Source organism: Notechis scutatus, chromosome 1 (genome assembly GCF_049901735.1).
Source record: "Notechis scutatus isolate UNSWTSFEM ecotype Mainland chromosome 1, rNotScu1.2, whole genome shotgun sequence".
NCBI lineage: Eukaryota > Metazoa > Chordata > Lepidosauria > Squamata > Elapidae > Notechis > Notechis scutatus.
In genome coordinates this window covers 243557533-243574038 of record NC_142009.1, presented here as the reverse complement: position 1 = coordinate 243574038, position 16506 = coordinate 243557533, and the positions used below count along the sequence as shown (strand labels likewise).

General features: G+C 34.9%; 1 protein-coding gene across 11 annotated transcripts in view; it reads right to left on the bottom strand.

The window, feature by feature from the left end:
* The window catches only part of SOX6 (SRY-box transcription factor 6), a 487451-nt gene that overhangs the window by 297203 nt on the left and 173742 nt on the right, over positions 1–16506 (bottom strand). For all 11 annotated transcript variants that reach the window (XM_087950911.1, XM_087950909.1, XM_087950910.1 and 8 more), the window contains one exon: positions 89–326. In XM_087950911.1, coding sequence (XP_087807037.1) covers positions 89–322 — 234 coding nt within the window. In that variant the 5' untranslated portion in view covers positions 323–326. The remainder of the gene's footprint in view (positions 1–88; positions 327–16506) is intronic.

Genomic DNA, 16506 nt, shown 5'->3' with positions numbered 1-16506 from the left:
AACCCACAGTACAATCTCAAAAAAGATTATAGATAAGGAAAGCTGCCCTAAATGATGACTCAAAATGTATCACCCCTTCAGGACATACCATCCTATGCTGAGTTGAGATAACACTGTTCCAGTCTGAGTCTGGTTGGATTGTAGTGACTAGAGCTGGGAGCTCTTCAGAGTGAGGTTTGTTGTGCAATATGGTGTGCAGAGGCAGATGGGAAGTGACAAGTTCTTCATTGTTGTCGTCTTCCTGCTCCTGTGATGCTAAGTCCTGGGTTGTTGTTCCCTCTCCATCAGATGCAAATGGAGAGGTGGCCTGCTTGGAAGACATTCTTCTACAAAATAAGCAAAGGAAATACACAGACGCTTTTTATTAAATAGAAAGATAAGATTGTAAACAAATGCATTCTGAGGCTGAGAAATATGCAAACTGTAGCCTGCTTATCACGGTGAAAAGATGACCAATTAAGTGCTTGTTGAAGCAATGTTATCACAATAAAGCATACATTTTATGGCAAATTTGTTGTTGAGAGAAGTTGAAGTCAGGTTAAGGCACTCTGGCATGGAAATAGCCTTTTTCTATCCTATGTAGCTTCCCATCTGGCACAACTTCACAATTCATGGAGAAGCCTTTAAAGTTGCCAACATTTGGGGCTCCAACTGGCCACTTCAGGTCATTGGACCCTGCACCTCCATGGGCACCACACACATACACACAGCCATTTCCTTTTGTAGGGAAGGAGACAGGAAATTCAGAATTCAGAGATGAGAATATTGATCTTATGTAAATTTTTATAATGTCCCAAAGGTGCTTTTTCAAGAGGCAACTGGACTTTCTGATTTTTCTCTGATGATGTTTCATTTCTTATCCAAGAAGCTTCTTCAGCTCTGACTGGATGGTGGGAAACTGGAAGGATTTATCTTGTCCTGATGGGTTTGTTAGGAGATACAGAAGAACAAACTCTTCAAGACAAGATTCAGCAGTCCATCTTTATTTAAAAGACAAAGGCCATTCTTTTGAAGACAGCAAAGTCCACATGTTGGACAGAGAGGTCCACTGGTTTGAAAGAGGGGGTCAAAGAGGCCATCTATGTCGAAATTGAACAGCCCTCTCTCAACAGAAGGAGAGGGATACAACATCATCTATCTCCAGTCTACAACACAGTCCTTTCAGCAATTCCAAGAAGGCTCCAAATCCATTTGCACTACTCAGGTGGCCCTGAGGACACAGATAAACCTCCAAGTGGCCTCAGTGACTCTCTAAAAAAAGACTGCAAATGACCAGTTGTCCGCAAGGGATATAAATCCTTCGATTCCTCACCATCCAGTCACAGCTGAAGAAGTTTCTTGGATGAGAAGTGAAATGTCGTCAAAGAAAAAAAAAGCAAGTCCAGTTGCCTCTTGACAAAGCACTTCTGGGACAACTATGACCTGGGTGACTGAGAATTTCCATAGACAGTCATCTTCAGAATTTTAAAGAAGTCAGGGTTCCTATCTATGCATAGATTAAAAGATTGTAGAGACTTCTGTCAGTCAGCATCAAATAGCATACACAAGATCCTATCATTCAGATTGTTATTTAAGATGATTTCCTTGCTAAAGGGAAAATAAATGTAATATATGAATCAGCTAATGAACATAGTCAGACAGATGTTTGCTGCAACTGAAGTAAGCTACTCTAGCCAATTTTTGGAATGCTTACTTTTCTTCAAGGGTCTGAAAATCACTTTTTAAAATATTCTTTCTATCCATCAGAATATCAACAGTGGTTTCCAGCTCCTGGAAGAAGAGAGACAGCAATTCCAACAGGTTTCCAAATTTGATCAAGACAGCTACAAAAATTCTTGCCATTGGTTTTATGCTGATTTTGGAAAAATAAAACATTTGTGAGTTTTGCCCCTCAAATGATGGCTCAATCATCACAGTAATTTCTGATCATTAAAACTTTTTTTTCCTGAGGAAAATATTTCCCAACCTGGCCCCAATCCAGAGGGTAGGGCCATTATACTGTGATTCTGATAACAAAGTCCTGGAATATTAATGCAGAAAAGTGAAATAATGCTATGTATATCTTACTGAATAATGTATAACTTGAGTGGTGTTTCACAGTTATACAGGGTATCAATTTTTTTACTATTATATAGTTCAAACAAGGGGCATAACATTTGGAATACAAATAAATAAAAAGAAATATTAAAAATCTCTATAATATCTGTTAATATATCCACTGTATATATTTAAATTTTTGGTCTTAACCTTTAAACCTTTTCCACTGGAATAGAATCAATATAATGCTAATAAAATATAAATTATTTCAGTAAAAATTGAAATGTTGTAGAGATTCTAAATTTTCTAAAATCTTAAGATATATCATTTTTGCTAAAACTGTTTCAACAACTCTAGAATGAGGTCTCCACCTTAATTACTCTTTAATAATAATTGATTTCATACAATTTCCTTTAAAATGCGCAAATCAGTTAACAAGGGAAACCACATGAGCATTTTCCAAATTAGCAAATCATTAACTCAGTAGTACTGTTTCTATAGACAAATAATTACTGATTAAGGAGCCTGGAAATCTGAGAGTAACAGTTAAATTTACAAATCTGACACATGCTTTCATGAATATTACAGTGAAAGAAATATCAAGTGTAAAAAATAATTATTATTAAGTTAATTCCAATTTAAACAGTAGTTTTAATGTAGCAGACCAACTTTCACATAGGATTTAACAGCTACTATTAAATTTCTCACTATTAATGAGAAGACCCAGATTTAGTATCCTACATGAAAAAATAATAATAATGAATCATCTAATATTATTTATTTTTAAATGAAAGCATTATAGATTTTCTGAATAAGTTTGCAATATATAAAAATATAAATGTATAACAAAAGAAAAAACCCTTATAAATAATTATAATGTTTACGCTGACATCTCTGCCATGAGAATTAGTTACATAGAAGTATCATGTAAGATGCTACATTGAAAGTTACTTACAATATAAACAACTAAGAAGATTCCTGAATGTTCTGTACATTTCAAAACAAAACAAAAAACAACTGTTGTCAAAGAAGAGCATGGTCTAATTGTAATATAGGTATTGCACTCAGATAAGTCATAACAAATATTTAGAATCAGGTTGCAAGACGTAATACTTTATTTCAAAGACAATAAACAGACTATATCCATGCCTTATTCTGCACACTGAAATTGTGAATATATTATCAGATATTTAACACAAAGGTGCCTCTAAAACAGTTCTTTGGAAGATGATTCTATTCACATGAGTCTTTGCAGGCATCTTCCAATTACAAACAAGACCGACGTCTTCCAGAAGGAATACATTTTGGCTGCATTTTTCAGTTTAAATTAATCATGACACAAACCCAGAAATGAAAATGTCTCATAAGAATAATTCCAACAACAAACTGCACCAATGAATAACAGTGCACAAACCTAATTATGTGCAACTATGCAGCTGCAAAAATAGGTTAAATCTGTCTAAAGCTCTGAGATGATTTTTAAAGGCTGGTTTGTTAGGCAGTGTTTTCTTAAGAAAGGCCAGGCCCTCAGTCCTAATCAGCCAATAAATTATTTCCTGCAATTATATTAAATAGAAAATTATCTTCAAATTGGGAATGTTAATTGAAAATCAAAATTCAGAGTGAAGTTTAGAAATTACATGCTGAATATAATTAGCCTGGAAAGACTTCACCTGTTTCATAAACAGGCTTCGGGTAATTCCTCAAGTGACCATTCCAGGGGAAGGGAGGGAAATGCTATTCTCTCCAAACAACCAATACAGCAGATATAGCCATCATCCATCCATCTTTCTTTCCTTCCTTCTGCCATTTTTTAATTTGTTCATAAACAGAATACCCAATGTAACTGGAGATGTGTTAAAGACAACATAAATATGCTTTATAGACTGAAATTTGCTTTAACAAGAAAAAAATAATTTATTGCAGCTGCAAGGGAAAAGTTTTTCCCTGCAAGGGAAAAACTTGCAAGGGAAGAAGCATTAGATCCTGAACTGTTTTATTTCTTTATTCATAACCTTCAACCTCAATTCAAAACGTTTTGCTCCAACCAGCAAAAACTGCCCCATGCTATGAAAAAAAGAATCAGGTTATTTGAAGAACCATCTTCCCCCAATCACATCTACTTGACCTATCAGAGCAGAGAGGCAAGCTCCTCTTTCCTTGGGAAGTGCATCTAGTTAGACCAAGAAGAAGGGCCTTCTCCATGGTAGCTCCCTCCCTGTGGAACATCATTCCCACAGAAATAAGATATGCGGAGGTGGTATTCAGCAGATTCTGACCAGGTCTGAAGGTTCTGACCAGTTCTGGAGAACCGGTAGCGAAAAGTTTGAGTCGTTCGGAGAACCGGCAAATACCACCTCTGACTGGCCCCACCCCCATCTATTCTCTGCTTCCTGAATCCCAGCTGACCAGCTGGGTCTTCTTTGGTTGCCCTGCACAGGAGAACGGAGCTGGAAAGCAGGTTAGTGAGATGGGGAGGGAATGGGATTTTGCTGTATCCTTCCCCTACCACACCCACCAAGTCACGCCCACAGAACCAGTAGTAAAAAAAAAAAATTGAATCCCACCAGTGAAGATAGGCCCCCACTTTGACACTCTTTTGCAAGGCCCTGAGGACTGGTTTTGCCAATGGACCTGGGGAACCCAGAATGGGATACAACCCATTAAGTGGCTTGTTTGAATGATTGTTTTTACTAGGGAGATGGGATGTTATTGCTTTTTGGTTTTTTTATATGAGACTTTTATCTTTGTAAGCCACCCAGAGTCACTGAGAATGAGTTCAGGTTCCATATAAATTTTCTTAAATCAATAGATAAAGTAATTGAATTGTAGTTCAGGGGTGGATTCAGATTATAAATTCTGGGATGAATAGACAAGCAGTTATCTTTCCACTCCCATTTCCATGCATTGTTGCAACAGTTATCGAAAAAGTAGTTGCTTCAGATTTTTACTAAAAGCACACATCTAGTTTTCATTTGTTCTGTTTTACCTTTCTTTTTTCTTTTTTTAAAGCAGATAAAATTAACCTTTCCCTATGAAAGGTAGGATACAACACAATAGAACAGACAGTCCTCAACTTAAAACCACAATTGGAATCAGAATTTCTGTTACTAAGCAAGGTATTTGTTCAACGAGTTGGGCTGATTTTACAACCTTTTTTTGACATGGTTATTAAGTGAATTGATACAGTTATTAAGTGAATCATGCAGTCGTTAAGCAGATCCAGCTTGCTACCTTGCCTTTCTTATCAAAAGTTGGCTATGAAGGTTGCAAATGGCAATCACATGGCCCAGGATGTTGCAACTATTATAAATGCATGCCGATTGCCAAATTTTGATCATGTGACCTTGGGGTGCTGCAATGGTTCTAAGTGAGAGAACTGATTGCAAGTCACTTTTTTCAGCGCTGTTGTAAATTTCAAGTGGTTGCTAAATAAATGATTGTAAGTCAAGGACTATTTGTAGTTATTGCTTCCATAAATAATTATCTAATATTGCTGTTACTGCTTATCCTTATTTCAATGGAAAATCTAAATAAACACATTATGCGGTTATACTTATGATGTAACCAAATTTTCTGAAATTTAAAATATTTTTATTTATTTCCCCCCTTTTTATTTTTATGCATACCTCAAGGCAGCTAGCATACCGAGTATTCTTCCTATTTTTCCCAACAACAACAACCCTGTGGGGTGTGGCAGGCTGAGAATGAGTGTCTGGCCTAAACTCACCCTGATAGCTTTCATACCTAAGTTGAATTCATGGTCTCCTTTTAAGATTTAATTATCTCCATTACTGATCTTTAAAGATAGTGTTTATAGAATAACAAGAGTAGAAGGGATTTTGGAAGTATTCTCATCCAATCTCTGTTATACCATTTCAGACAACTGGTTGTTCAATCTCTTTGTGATGGAGCACCCACAACTTCTGGCGGTGAGCCATTCCGCTCTTCTCACTCTCCGGAAATTTCTCCTCAGTTCCAGGTTGGAGAAACTTTACTTCAGGAATGCATTTTTAAAAAGACCCTCCAATTGACACTACTGTACTTCTCTTATTACACTCTTAGCATAAACTTTTCTCCTTCTCCACGTCTCAAAGGTGCTTTTTCAAAAGGCAACTGGACTATGTTTTCCTTGAGGAGGAAGAAGTTTTGTTTCTCATCCAAGAAGCTTCATCAGTAAGAATTGATGACACTTCTTGGATGAGAAGCAAACATCTTCTCAAGAAAAAAAAACATAGTCCAGTTGCCTTTTGAAAAAACACCTTTGAGACAACCGTCACCTGAATGACTGAAAATCTCTACAAACACTCCTTCTCCATGTTTAATAAAACCAGAAACAGAACTTAGAGACTGAGAAGAGATACACAATACTCTATAGAGATTATTCGTGCTACTTGTATAGCAAAGCACAGCCACAAAAGCACAATCTTAAATACATTCACTTGGAATTAAGTCCTACGGAGTGCAGTGGGGCTTACTTCCAGTGTGTATATTGGAGGGCAGCCTAACACTGCAATTACAAAAGAGAGCTGGCCTTAGAGGAATGGGATTATGTAATAATTATGTCTTGTGCCATATTGAAAATCACATCATAGCCTGTTTATTCCCATAATATATGTATTCCCTTTGCCATTTGGGGGCTGCAGTGTATAAAATAATAAAATGCTACAGAAAAGTTTTACAGAAATTTGAGTTTTAAATGTGACTAGAAAAGGACTACAATTGGTAGAATGTGCTAAAAAGCATGAATACAATGGACATGTTCCCATAGGATTGCATGGCACTTTAAGAATCACTCATCTTCTAAGATTACTTTGACTTTATGCTACTGCTTGGTTTACCTACTAATTCTTTGTGTGTAATAAATTTATAATGACAGCCAGATCACTACTTTCCAGAAAGTTTGTTTTTGTTTATTCAAAAAAAAAAAAAATAGAAAAAAACTCTCTGCCACTTATAACCCCTGAAAACAGAGATTTATAATGGAAGTGCTGACACAACCTAACTAAGGCGGTCTAAATGGTACTGCTATAATGCACAAAATCAAGTTCTATTATTCTAAACTCTTCTCACTTGTGGGGTTTTCTTTCTTTAGTGTTCTCCCAGACAAACTGCTGAAGCATGAAAAATTTAAATGCAATCAAATCGATCCAACTTTCTTTGAACAAGTGTCTATAGTGGTACAGTCATAAAAGGAGAAGCATCCAATTTGATATCCCTTTTTTTAAAAAAATCATTTCATCATATTGCATAGCAAATACATATGAGAAAATCATGGTGACTGCATTAAGTAGCTTTTAAACAATACACATTCAAGGATATAGAAGAGAGATTGAAAGTTATAAAGATGTTACAGTATTACATATGTATTACATATTACATAAACATATGCCACAGTACTTTGAGAGTTCCCATCATCATCACATCAAATATTATTTTGAGTTTGTGAACCTATTATCTAAACAAAATCTCAATGTAAATTTAGATGTTCCCAAAATTAATCAATACAAGCTTTTTACATGTAGACTATTTCTGATAAAAGCTGCTGACCCAAACTTCTGCAAAGTAGTTGGCATATTAATCCTTTTGCGAGAAGCATATGCTGATAAAAAGTTTTTACCTAAGTCTTGTGATTTCAAGTTGTAGAATTCCTAGATGACATCTGACACTATTTCAAGAGAAAGTTGTATTGTCACTCAGATCCATTTATTCTGTTAGAGCTAAACAGATAGGTTTAGTTTTAAATAAGATAAAGCAAAATTCACAATGCAAGTAACAGATGCATAACAGTATATTTCTGTAAATATCTGTTGCTTCTTTTGGAACTGGACTACTCTGCAGTATACAGATGCAACATGTTTTAGGTTCAAAACTGGAATTTTAAAGGTGCAGTTTAGTGTTTTCCCCACCAACGGCTGGAAGCTACAATAATTCAATCCATTTCTATAAATTCAAAGAAGCGTGCTAGTACACAATGATAACCTGTGTATATTTCTTGCCATACAATATATCTTGGAGTTACACAACATTTCATATTTTTTCAGTTGTGATTCAGTTTGCTCTCCTTTCTGGTTATCTTGTTCCAGTTCAGATCTCAGATTTTAATTTTTTCATTATTGTTCCTCATTTACATTCTAACCAAGAACTTTAGCCTTCTTTCAATTCATAGGATTCCCTCTTGAAAGAGCAGAATTTGAATACTGATATTACTACCAACCACTTTTTCTTCCAAGATATTTTACAATATCTTGCAAGTGCCATTTTATATGTTGACAGTGCAATCTTACACACATCTATCCCATTAATGGGGCATGTCCACAAGTGAAACAAGCAAAATGTTAAAAAGTTATGATATTTATGTAATTACTTACCAAGCACATCTAAATTATATTAAAGTAACCAAAAAATCTTTACAATCCCCAAGGCATGTCACAACTTTTGAGCATCCCTAATGTTTGGAAATTGAAAGTTGAAAAATTTGACACGCCCTAACAGGTATTGTGAATTTATTGCAGCATAAATTTACTAAATGTAGTAAACACAACTTGTGGCATATGTAAATTGTAAAGCACCAATCTTGAATCTAAATCTGACTTCAGCCTCCATAATGCTACACTTCACCATGCAGATAAAATTCTTGCTCGTTTGACTTCCATTTGTCTTATAATAAAAAGACCAAAAAGAAAGTGAAACTACCATAAAACATATTTTTTTAAAACCCAAATCTATTCTTCACTGTGTTGTTTTGATACTTGCCTCACAAAAGGTAGATATCCACCATTCAAAAATGTGTTTTGAGCATCTACAGACTGAATGATAACAGTAGTCTACACTTTTGCTCTATGTATAGATTTAGGCCACAGGTATTACCAATGGGTGTAGCTTCATTTCTTTCAATGAAACAAGGCTCATTTTTCTTCAAAAACAGCTCCACAAACACTCATAGAAATGATTTACTACACCTGCACCATAGAATACCAATTTCCAGAAAAACATGACTTAATTAGAATGGGAGAAATGGAACCTTAATCTCAGTGCCAGATTATTTGGAATCATTTCCCTGCCAAACATATTCTGTAGCCATAATTCAGACACATAATTAATTGCTGAAGTAATGGTGTAATCCATCTGATATTTAAAAACAAACAGTACTTCCTAAAATTATAATGTATAATATCTAATTACAAGGGACATGCATGACAGGAATGAGACAGTACAAGAGTAATCAATAGTGAGATTTGCATTGTGACACAATTCCTGAATGGAAAAACTACAGTATGAATGTGTTGTGCAGCTGTTTGTACAATGCTCACTGGCATCTCTATATTGAACTGTGTTTCTTAAAAACAAAATTACATGATAAAATGCTTATATATATTCACTGAGGTCTATAAGAATTAGGCATTGTAAAAACTGTTAATTAGATTTTTAATTTTTCTGGCTAAAAGATATATAAAAACATGATAAAATAATAAAGCAATATTATACATATTCCAGAATTCAGATCCTAATTCCTAATTATATATTTTAGTAATTTATTTGAGGTTTACCTCTCCATCATCCAGTCTATCTTACAAATTTAAAATAAAAAAATAATATTTGCTGCCTTTAATGGCAGCAAAACATAGTAGAAATAGGCAAAGAAATATGAGAAACCCCAAGCAAACTCCTCAGCTAAATCAACACACCCATACTATGTATTTAAATAATTAAAATGATATAATTAAAACAAATGTGGGGCAAACTATTCCATATTAGTATCCGGCAGGAATTACTTAATAAATATTACACAACATCAACTTTTAAATAATGTGTTGAATCTGTATCAAAATAACATATACACTCATTCACATATATTGACCCATGGTAAAGTGATTAGAATGCATTACTGAAGGCTAATGCCGATTGCCAGCAGTTCGATCCTGACCAGCTCATGTTTGACTAGTCTGCTATCCTTCCAAGGTCAATAAAATGAAGACCAAGGTTGTTTGGGCCAATATGCTGACTCTGTAAACCGGTTAGAGAGTGCTGTAAAGCATTGTGAAGTGATATATAAGTCTAACTGCTATTGGTATATATATTCACTTTTATGATTCAGTGAAATTGAGTATGCTCAGCCAGAGACTGAGGAGACATTTCCTAGATAGGCAATACATACCTGGGGCTAAAATGGGTATGAGACACAGAAGCCCATTAATGTTTTGAATGAAATTTCTTGTAATCATGGGAGTGATCACAATGACTTCTGGAAGAATTAATAAAATTTATACAACAAAATATCTGAAGGCTAATTGGATTGTATGGTAAGATGGTAAAATCATCTGGCCCAGATAATTCCACTGCTTGCTTCTGTAAGTAATATCCTCCCAACCACTGTTAAATTGGTATGATGCTACAGAAGATTTGTAATCTTTCTACAGTAACAGTTGGGGATGAAGACTAAGGATCATAACATTAACAAGGCTGTGGGGAGGAAAATAGAATGGCATTTTGATAATAAAAAAATATCCAGTGAATTTGGAGATCGATCGTATGTCTAGTAAGAAGGGATGGGGGCTAGGGAAACAGGGAACATGTGCAATATGGAAGCCTACATAGGCAGAGAGCCTGAAAACTGAAGATCTTGGAGAATCAGACCATTATGGATAAAAAGAGGTGATGGAGTCAATCTTTGCTAACTTCCAAGTGGAAATCTTGGAGGTCTACTATATTGCTTATCCAAGCTCAAAAGACACAATTAGGCTCAAGTCGTCGACTGCTTTCAGAACTAAACTGCCTTACTATTTTTATGTGTTCCTCTCTTATTGCTATCAGTAGCACTCATCAAAAGTGTCAGTGCTGGGTCAAGCATTTTCTTGTCTCAAATGGGAGACCAAATGGCGCTCACAATCTTTGCTAATGTTGACACTTTGCAAAGTATTTCTGCACCATTCAGCCACTGCTACAGAGGCCTTCGTGTACTTTTTCTCCATTGCCCCAATGATAGCTAGAGAAGGCCATTTACTGAGTTACAAGGTAGAGCCACTCCTGAGCATCAAATAGGAAAGAAAAATTTTGGTTAAATAGCAACTGACAGAGGAAACAGGCTTAAAACACGTACAAGTAAGTATATGCATATATTTATTTTCTCTTTCTCTCTCCCTCTCTCTCTCTGTACACAAATGAAAAAAAAAGGGGGGGGGAATTCAGAGACCAGAATGTAAAGCACAATGTGTTGTAGACCAAAGATTCCAAGAGCAATTAAGATCTCTTGAACATTAATCTCTACAGTTTATATCTAGCCAATAATATCACTGTTGCTCTATTTATACAGCTTAAGCTTGTTCTTCGGATTGCAGCTCATATGTTGTGGAATGCTTTGACTCATGAATTGTTTCTGCTGATAATGTTACATCGTGTAAACTACCTCTGTTTAACATTAGCTTCTCTATGATGCCTGCCATGAAAATTGTATGATTCTGCCATGTGTTCTTTGTGTATCTGATTTCTCATCTCATATCAAGAAAAAGAAGAAGAAGAAATTTGCAGTTTTGGGGCAAGAATTTTCATAAATAGGCACAATAGGATTGGCAGAAGTGACAGATTTATCCATAGGTTTTGCTTCTGTGTGTTGCTTTGGTCCAATTAATAAAACATAAAGTAAAAAAATAAACATAACCAATCATCATTAAAGAGAGGTCACAGTCAAACATTTATAGCAATTATGTTCTTTACAAATTATTAGTTGTCTCAGTTGTTCTACAAAAACTCAGTTGTTCTACAAAAAAGATCTTTGGATAATTACATTTTAGTAGTATAACTCTTCAAAAAAAAATTTTTTTTAACAGAACATAAAAGGATCTTATAATGATGTGAAGCTATGAAAGGCATTTGAAATTCGTCTTTGTTTTAAACTGGTAAACATGACAATCGCTCATATGTTGTCTCTGATTCTGGAACAGGCAAAATACACATTGTATCATACAAAGATTTCCCCCCCCCCCCTAAGTGATCAAAACAATGGAATGCAGCAGCACTGTTTTCCTAACAAAGCAATTTTCTTATGCAGTAACTTGATACTGATTTCCAAACCTGAACTTTAAATTTCAGCAAAACATTTTCTTGAAGATAAGCGAATAAAGTATCAATTTCAAGCTCACCTATATAATCATTTCACGGTAAACCACCAAATTAGTACCTTGCTTTAGAATGAAACAATAGTTGCTACAATTAGTTGTAGGTTATTTGTTTCATTTAAACTCTATCGTGCCAGTCTAAAACATTTCTAGTGGGCACAATATTTCTGATTCAGCAAAGGTTACACAAGCATCGAAAGCTGTTAAGTATAGGTGCCAAACCACATTGCCAGGAGCTCTCAGTACTGCGAGGTAGTGTTACCTGACACCTTGCTGAATATAAAATTACTTGTTTCTGCAACTGATGACAATCAAATTGTCACCTTCCATTGTAATAATACAGAACTGGTGATCAACAAAGTGCAAACATAATTACCACAAAGCAACAAAGAAAAAAAAAGTCCCAAGAATAAATAAATCAGTCTGGCTACTGATTTAAAAAGGAAGGGGGTTGTCTTGTACAAAGGGTGCTGGAGTTGAATTACCATAGCTGAAGCAGTTCTAATTCTGGAAATAATGGTGCTCTTGTAATATACAGACAATAAACTGCTGTATGCCTGCCTGATTTATTAAGTATTACTATTATTGAATAATTACTTACTAGTGAATAATTATTGAATAGATACATCCCCTAGTTAATGCTACAGAAAACAATTGCCTTTGCAGTAGTTCCACTCACGCTGGAAGAAAAAGGTAGAAAGACTCTCTTTATTGGTTTGTTGTTCTTCCCCTACAGTTGCCGTGTGTCCTGAAATGCTTCTCGGGAAGATGGCATGGGGACTTCTGGACAGCAGGGAGGGAAGCCCAGAGGAAAGACAAATTGGAAAAGATGCTTTCTCCTATGAGCAGCTTCCAACAAATCCCTGTGTCTTTGGAAATGGCCAATCTGTGACTGGTGATGATCTTTAGGCTGTTGACAGACTCTGACGTTCAATCAGGCTGATCCTTGCCTGCTCTTTGACTCAGTACAACTTCCACAACCATGCAAGACTACAGAAAGCCAAGGCAACACGATCTCATCCTTCAGAACTTATTTCCATATCTTGTTCCAACACCTCTCAACAACATTCAACATTCCAAATGGGGATTAGACCAAATGATGCAGTAATCATTCTCTTTGGTGATCTGATCCTTTTCTGTTAGCAATTTACCCACCTTCTCTTTTTAACGCTAAATATATCAAGCAGAAATACATAAAGTGCTCAGTAATTAATATTGTTCTCCTCTGCTAAAGCAGATTTGAGTAAGGCTGCTAGATATCAACTTTTAAGGCCTACAGCATATACTATAAATCATAAAGATGATGTTGAGAACATGAAATAATAGAATTGGAAAGGACCTTGGAGGTCTTCTTGTCCAACCCCCTGCTTGAGCAAGAGGCCCTATATTATTTCAGACAAATACTTGTCCAATCTCTTTGAAAGCCTTCGAAGCATCACAGCTTCTGAAGGCAAGCTATTCCATTGGGTTGATTGCTCTCACCATTAGGAACTTTCTCCATAGTTCTAGGTTGCTTCTCTCCTTGATTAGTTTCCAACCATTGTTCCTTGTCTAACCTTTTGTTGCTTTGGAAAATAGTTTGACTCCCTCATCTTTATAGGAGCCCCTCAAATATTGGAACAGTGCTATCATGTCACCCCTAGTCTTTCCTTCCATTAGATTTCACATACCCAATTCCTGTAATCATTCTTTGTAACCTCCAGCCCCCTAATCATCTTCTCTGCACTCTTTCCAGAGTCTCAAAATCTTTTTTATATTGTGGTGACCAGAACTGGATGAAGTATTCCAAGTGTGGTGTTACTAACACTTTGTAAAATGATATTAGAACTTCTATCCCTCTATTAATGCAGACTAGGATTGCATTGGTGTTTTTGGTTGGTGCAGCATGCTATTGGTTCATATTTTAGTGATTGTCCACTAGGACTCCAAGATTTCTCTCATAGATACTGAGATTAAATCGTGTTTTACCTAGTCTATACCTATAGAGTTGGTTTTACTTGCCTATGTTGAATTTCATTTTGTTAGATAAGCCCTAGTGTTCAAAACTGTCAAGATCTTTTTTGGACCTTGAGTTTGTCTTGAGATGATAGATGGATGGGTGGATGGATGGATGGATGGATGGATGGATGGACAGACAGACAAATGATAGATAGATAGATATGGATAGGTGGATAAATGGATGGATATTTCAAAAGGAATTGAAGATATCTTTAGGGAAGTACTTCATATATTAGAAAGATTAAGCTACTATAAATATTTTAGAATGATTGGTTATCTGCCTTTACATTGATATCAACTCTTAGCAACTACATACATAATCTCCAGGAGGAACTGGTTCTTCATATTTTTATATCAAAAGTCTCTTTATATTTGGCTAACCAATTGCACCATTTATTATGTTTATTAAACTGCACTTTAAGAAAAAGATCTTAACTATTAGGTTCTTTATAAAATCTGTAAATAGCAAACCATACATTGTACAACAAAAACTGCAAGAAAAAGTTAATTAATTCAATGAAAAAGTTATACTTATTAATGCACATTTGTGCATTAATACTCTTTCTTGACTATATAAAAAGCAAGAGAATCCAAGAGAACAAAAATTAGCCTTTAATGTACAATTTTATCAATAAAGCCTATGCCTACATAATTTTTCAATATACAAATGTAATGCTTATTTATTTAAGTTTCCATTAATTCAAATTAACAAGTTCTGCATGCTAGTATTTAATCTTAGTTCTTTCTTATTTTAAAAAAAACTGAAACATTTCTTAATTGTGCCTGATGTGGTATATAAGAGCTGAGAATAAAATTACTCTCTACTGTGGTTTTCATTTCTGACCTGATTTTTCCTATGTCTTAAGGATACAACATATGATCTGTATTTGAAAGAACTTTAGCTTCCTCAGTGCTGTCAGTTTTTTACTTTGTGCTCTCTGTTGTAATACTTTTTCCACTTCTGTTTATTGGTAATAATTTATTACAGGAAAATAACACTACATAAAATGTTCATTGTCAATTACTTTGCTGGTCAAATTCTTATGATTTATAAACCATATATCCATGTGCAAAAGATGTCTGCAATGAAGAAGAATGGAATTTTACTGTCCTCTGTTGAAATGCTCACAGATGCAAAGGACTTTTAGCATCATCATTTAAGGTGTTGTGCATCTATTCTGTCTGTCTTTCTTTATTGGAAGTTTGTATTGAAAGAAAAAAAGAGAAAAAATGGAATAAAACTCCCACAAGATTCAACTGAGGAGAATCAATTGAACAGAACAATTCAACCTGGAAGTATTTTCTTCACCTATATTTCTATTGTTGCATGTCTCTGTACAACAGTTAATAGAGCAATTTATCTTAACCTGGTACCTTGAAACAAGTTAAATCAAATAATAATAGCAACGTAGTTGCCCTGAAAATCAATTTCTACCTGTCTACCCCTTGCAATGTTTATTTAGCAGCACTGAAAAACCATATTAGATTAGTCTTTCTATCCACATCTTATAGAGATTCTCAATCATCCAGATCATGGCTGTCCCAAAGGTGCTTTTTTTCAAGAGGCAACTGGACTTTCTGGTTTTTTTGTTTTGAAGATGTTTCACTTCTCATCCAAGAAGCTTCTTCTGCTGAAGATGCTTCTTGGATGAGAAGTGAAACATCTTCAAAGACAAAAAAACAGAAAGTCCAGTTGCCTCTTTAAAAAAAAGCACCTTTGGGTCTTTCTATCCATCTATTTATTTGATGCATTAGTCACTCAATTCCAATGGACCTCATGTTAAGATTTTGTAGAATCTTTGAAAAGATCCAAGACATGTACATAAGAGTTCCATTGTGGAGAACACAATGTGAAGGAAGACAGTGTGAAAAACACTGAATTAAGATAAAATAAGAAAATTCTTAGCAGATGCCACTGAAGATGATTATAAAGAAAATTATGGAATTTTGTTGGTCTACAGAATGGAGAAGCCTCCAACCTTCTCTCTCTGTATAACCAAAGTCATGACAGAAGCAGGGATATATAACCCATCATATAGTTATTAACACAAGGGTTCAGAATAGTGATTATTTTCTCATCTTGCATATTCAAACTCAAAAATTCATTGTCTCTTATCAGGGAGAATCTAATCAAGTTATAAAGTTGAAGTGGTCAAATCTATATTAGTTTAAAAATATTTTTTTTAAAGGTATATTCTTCAGTTTATAATACAGAGTAGTTGTTTTATACAGGCTTTAAATAAAATGCATTGCTATTTGTTTATTTGCCATAATTGGAACATTTATTTCATACATTTTTGTAACCTCCTCTAGAATTGAAAAAGATAAATATTAGTGTCAAACAATATGTACTGTA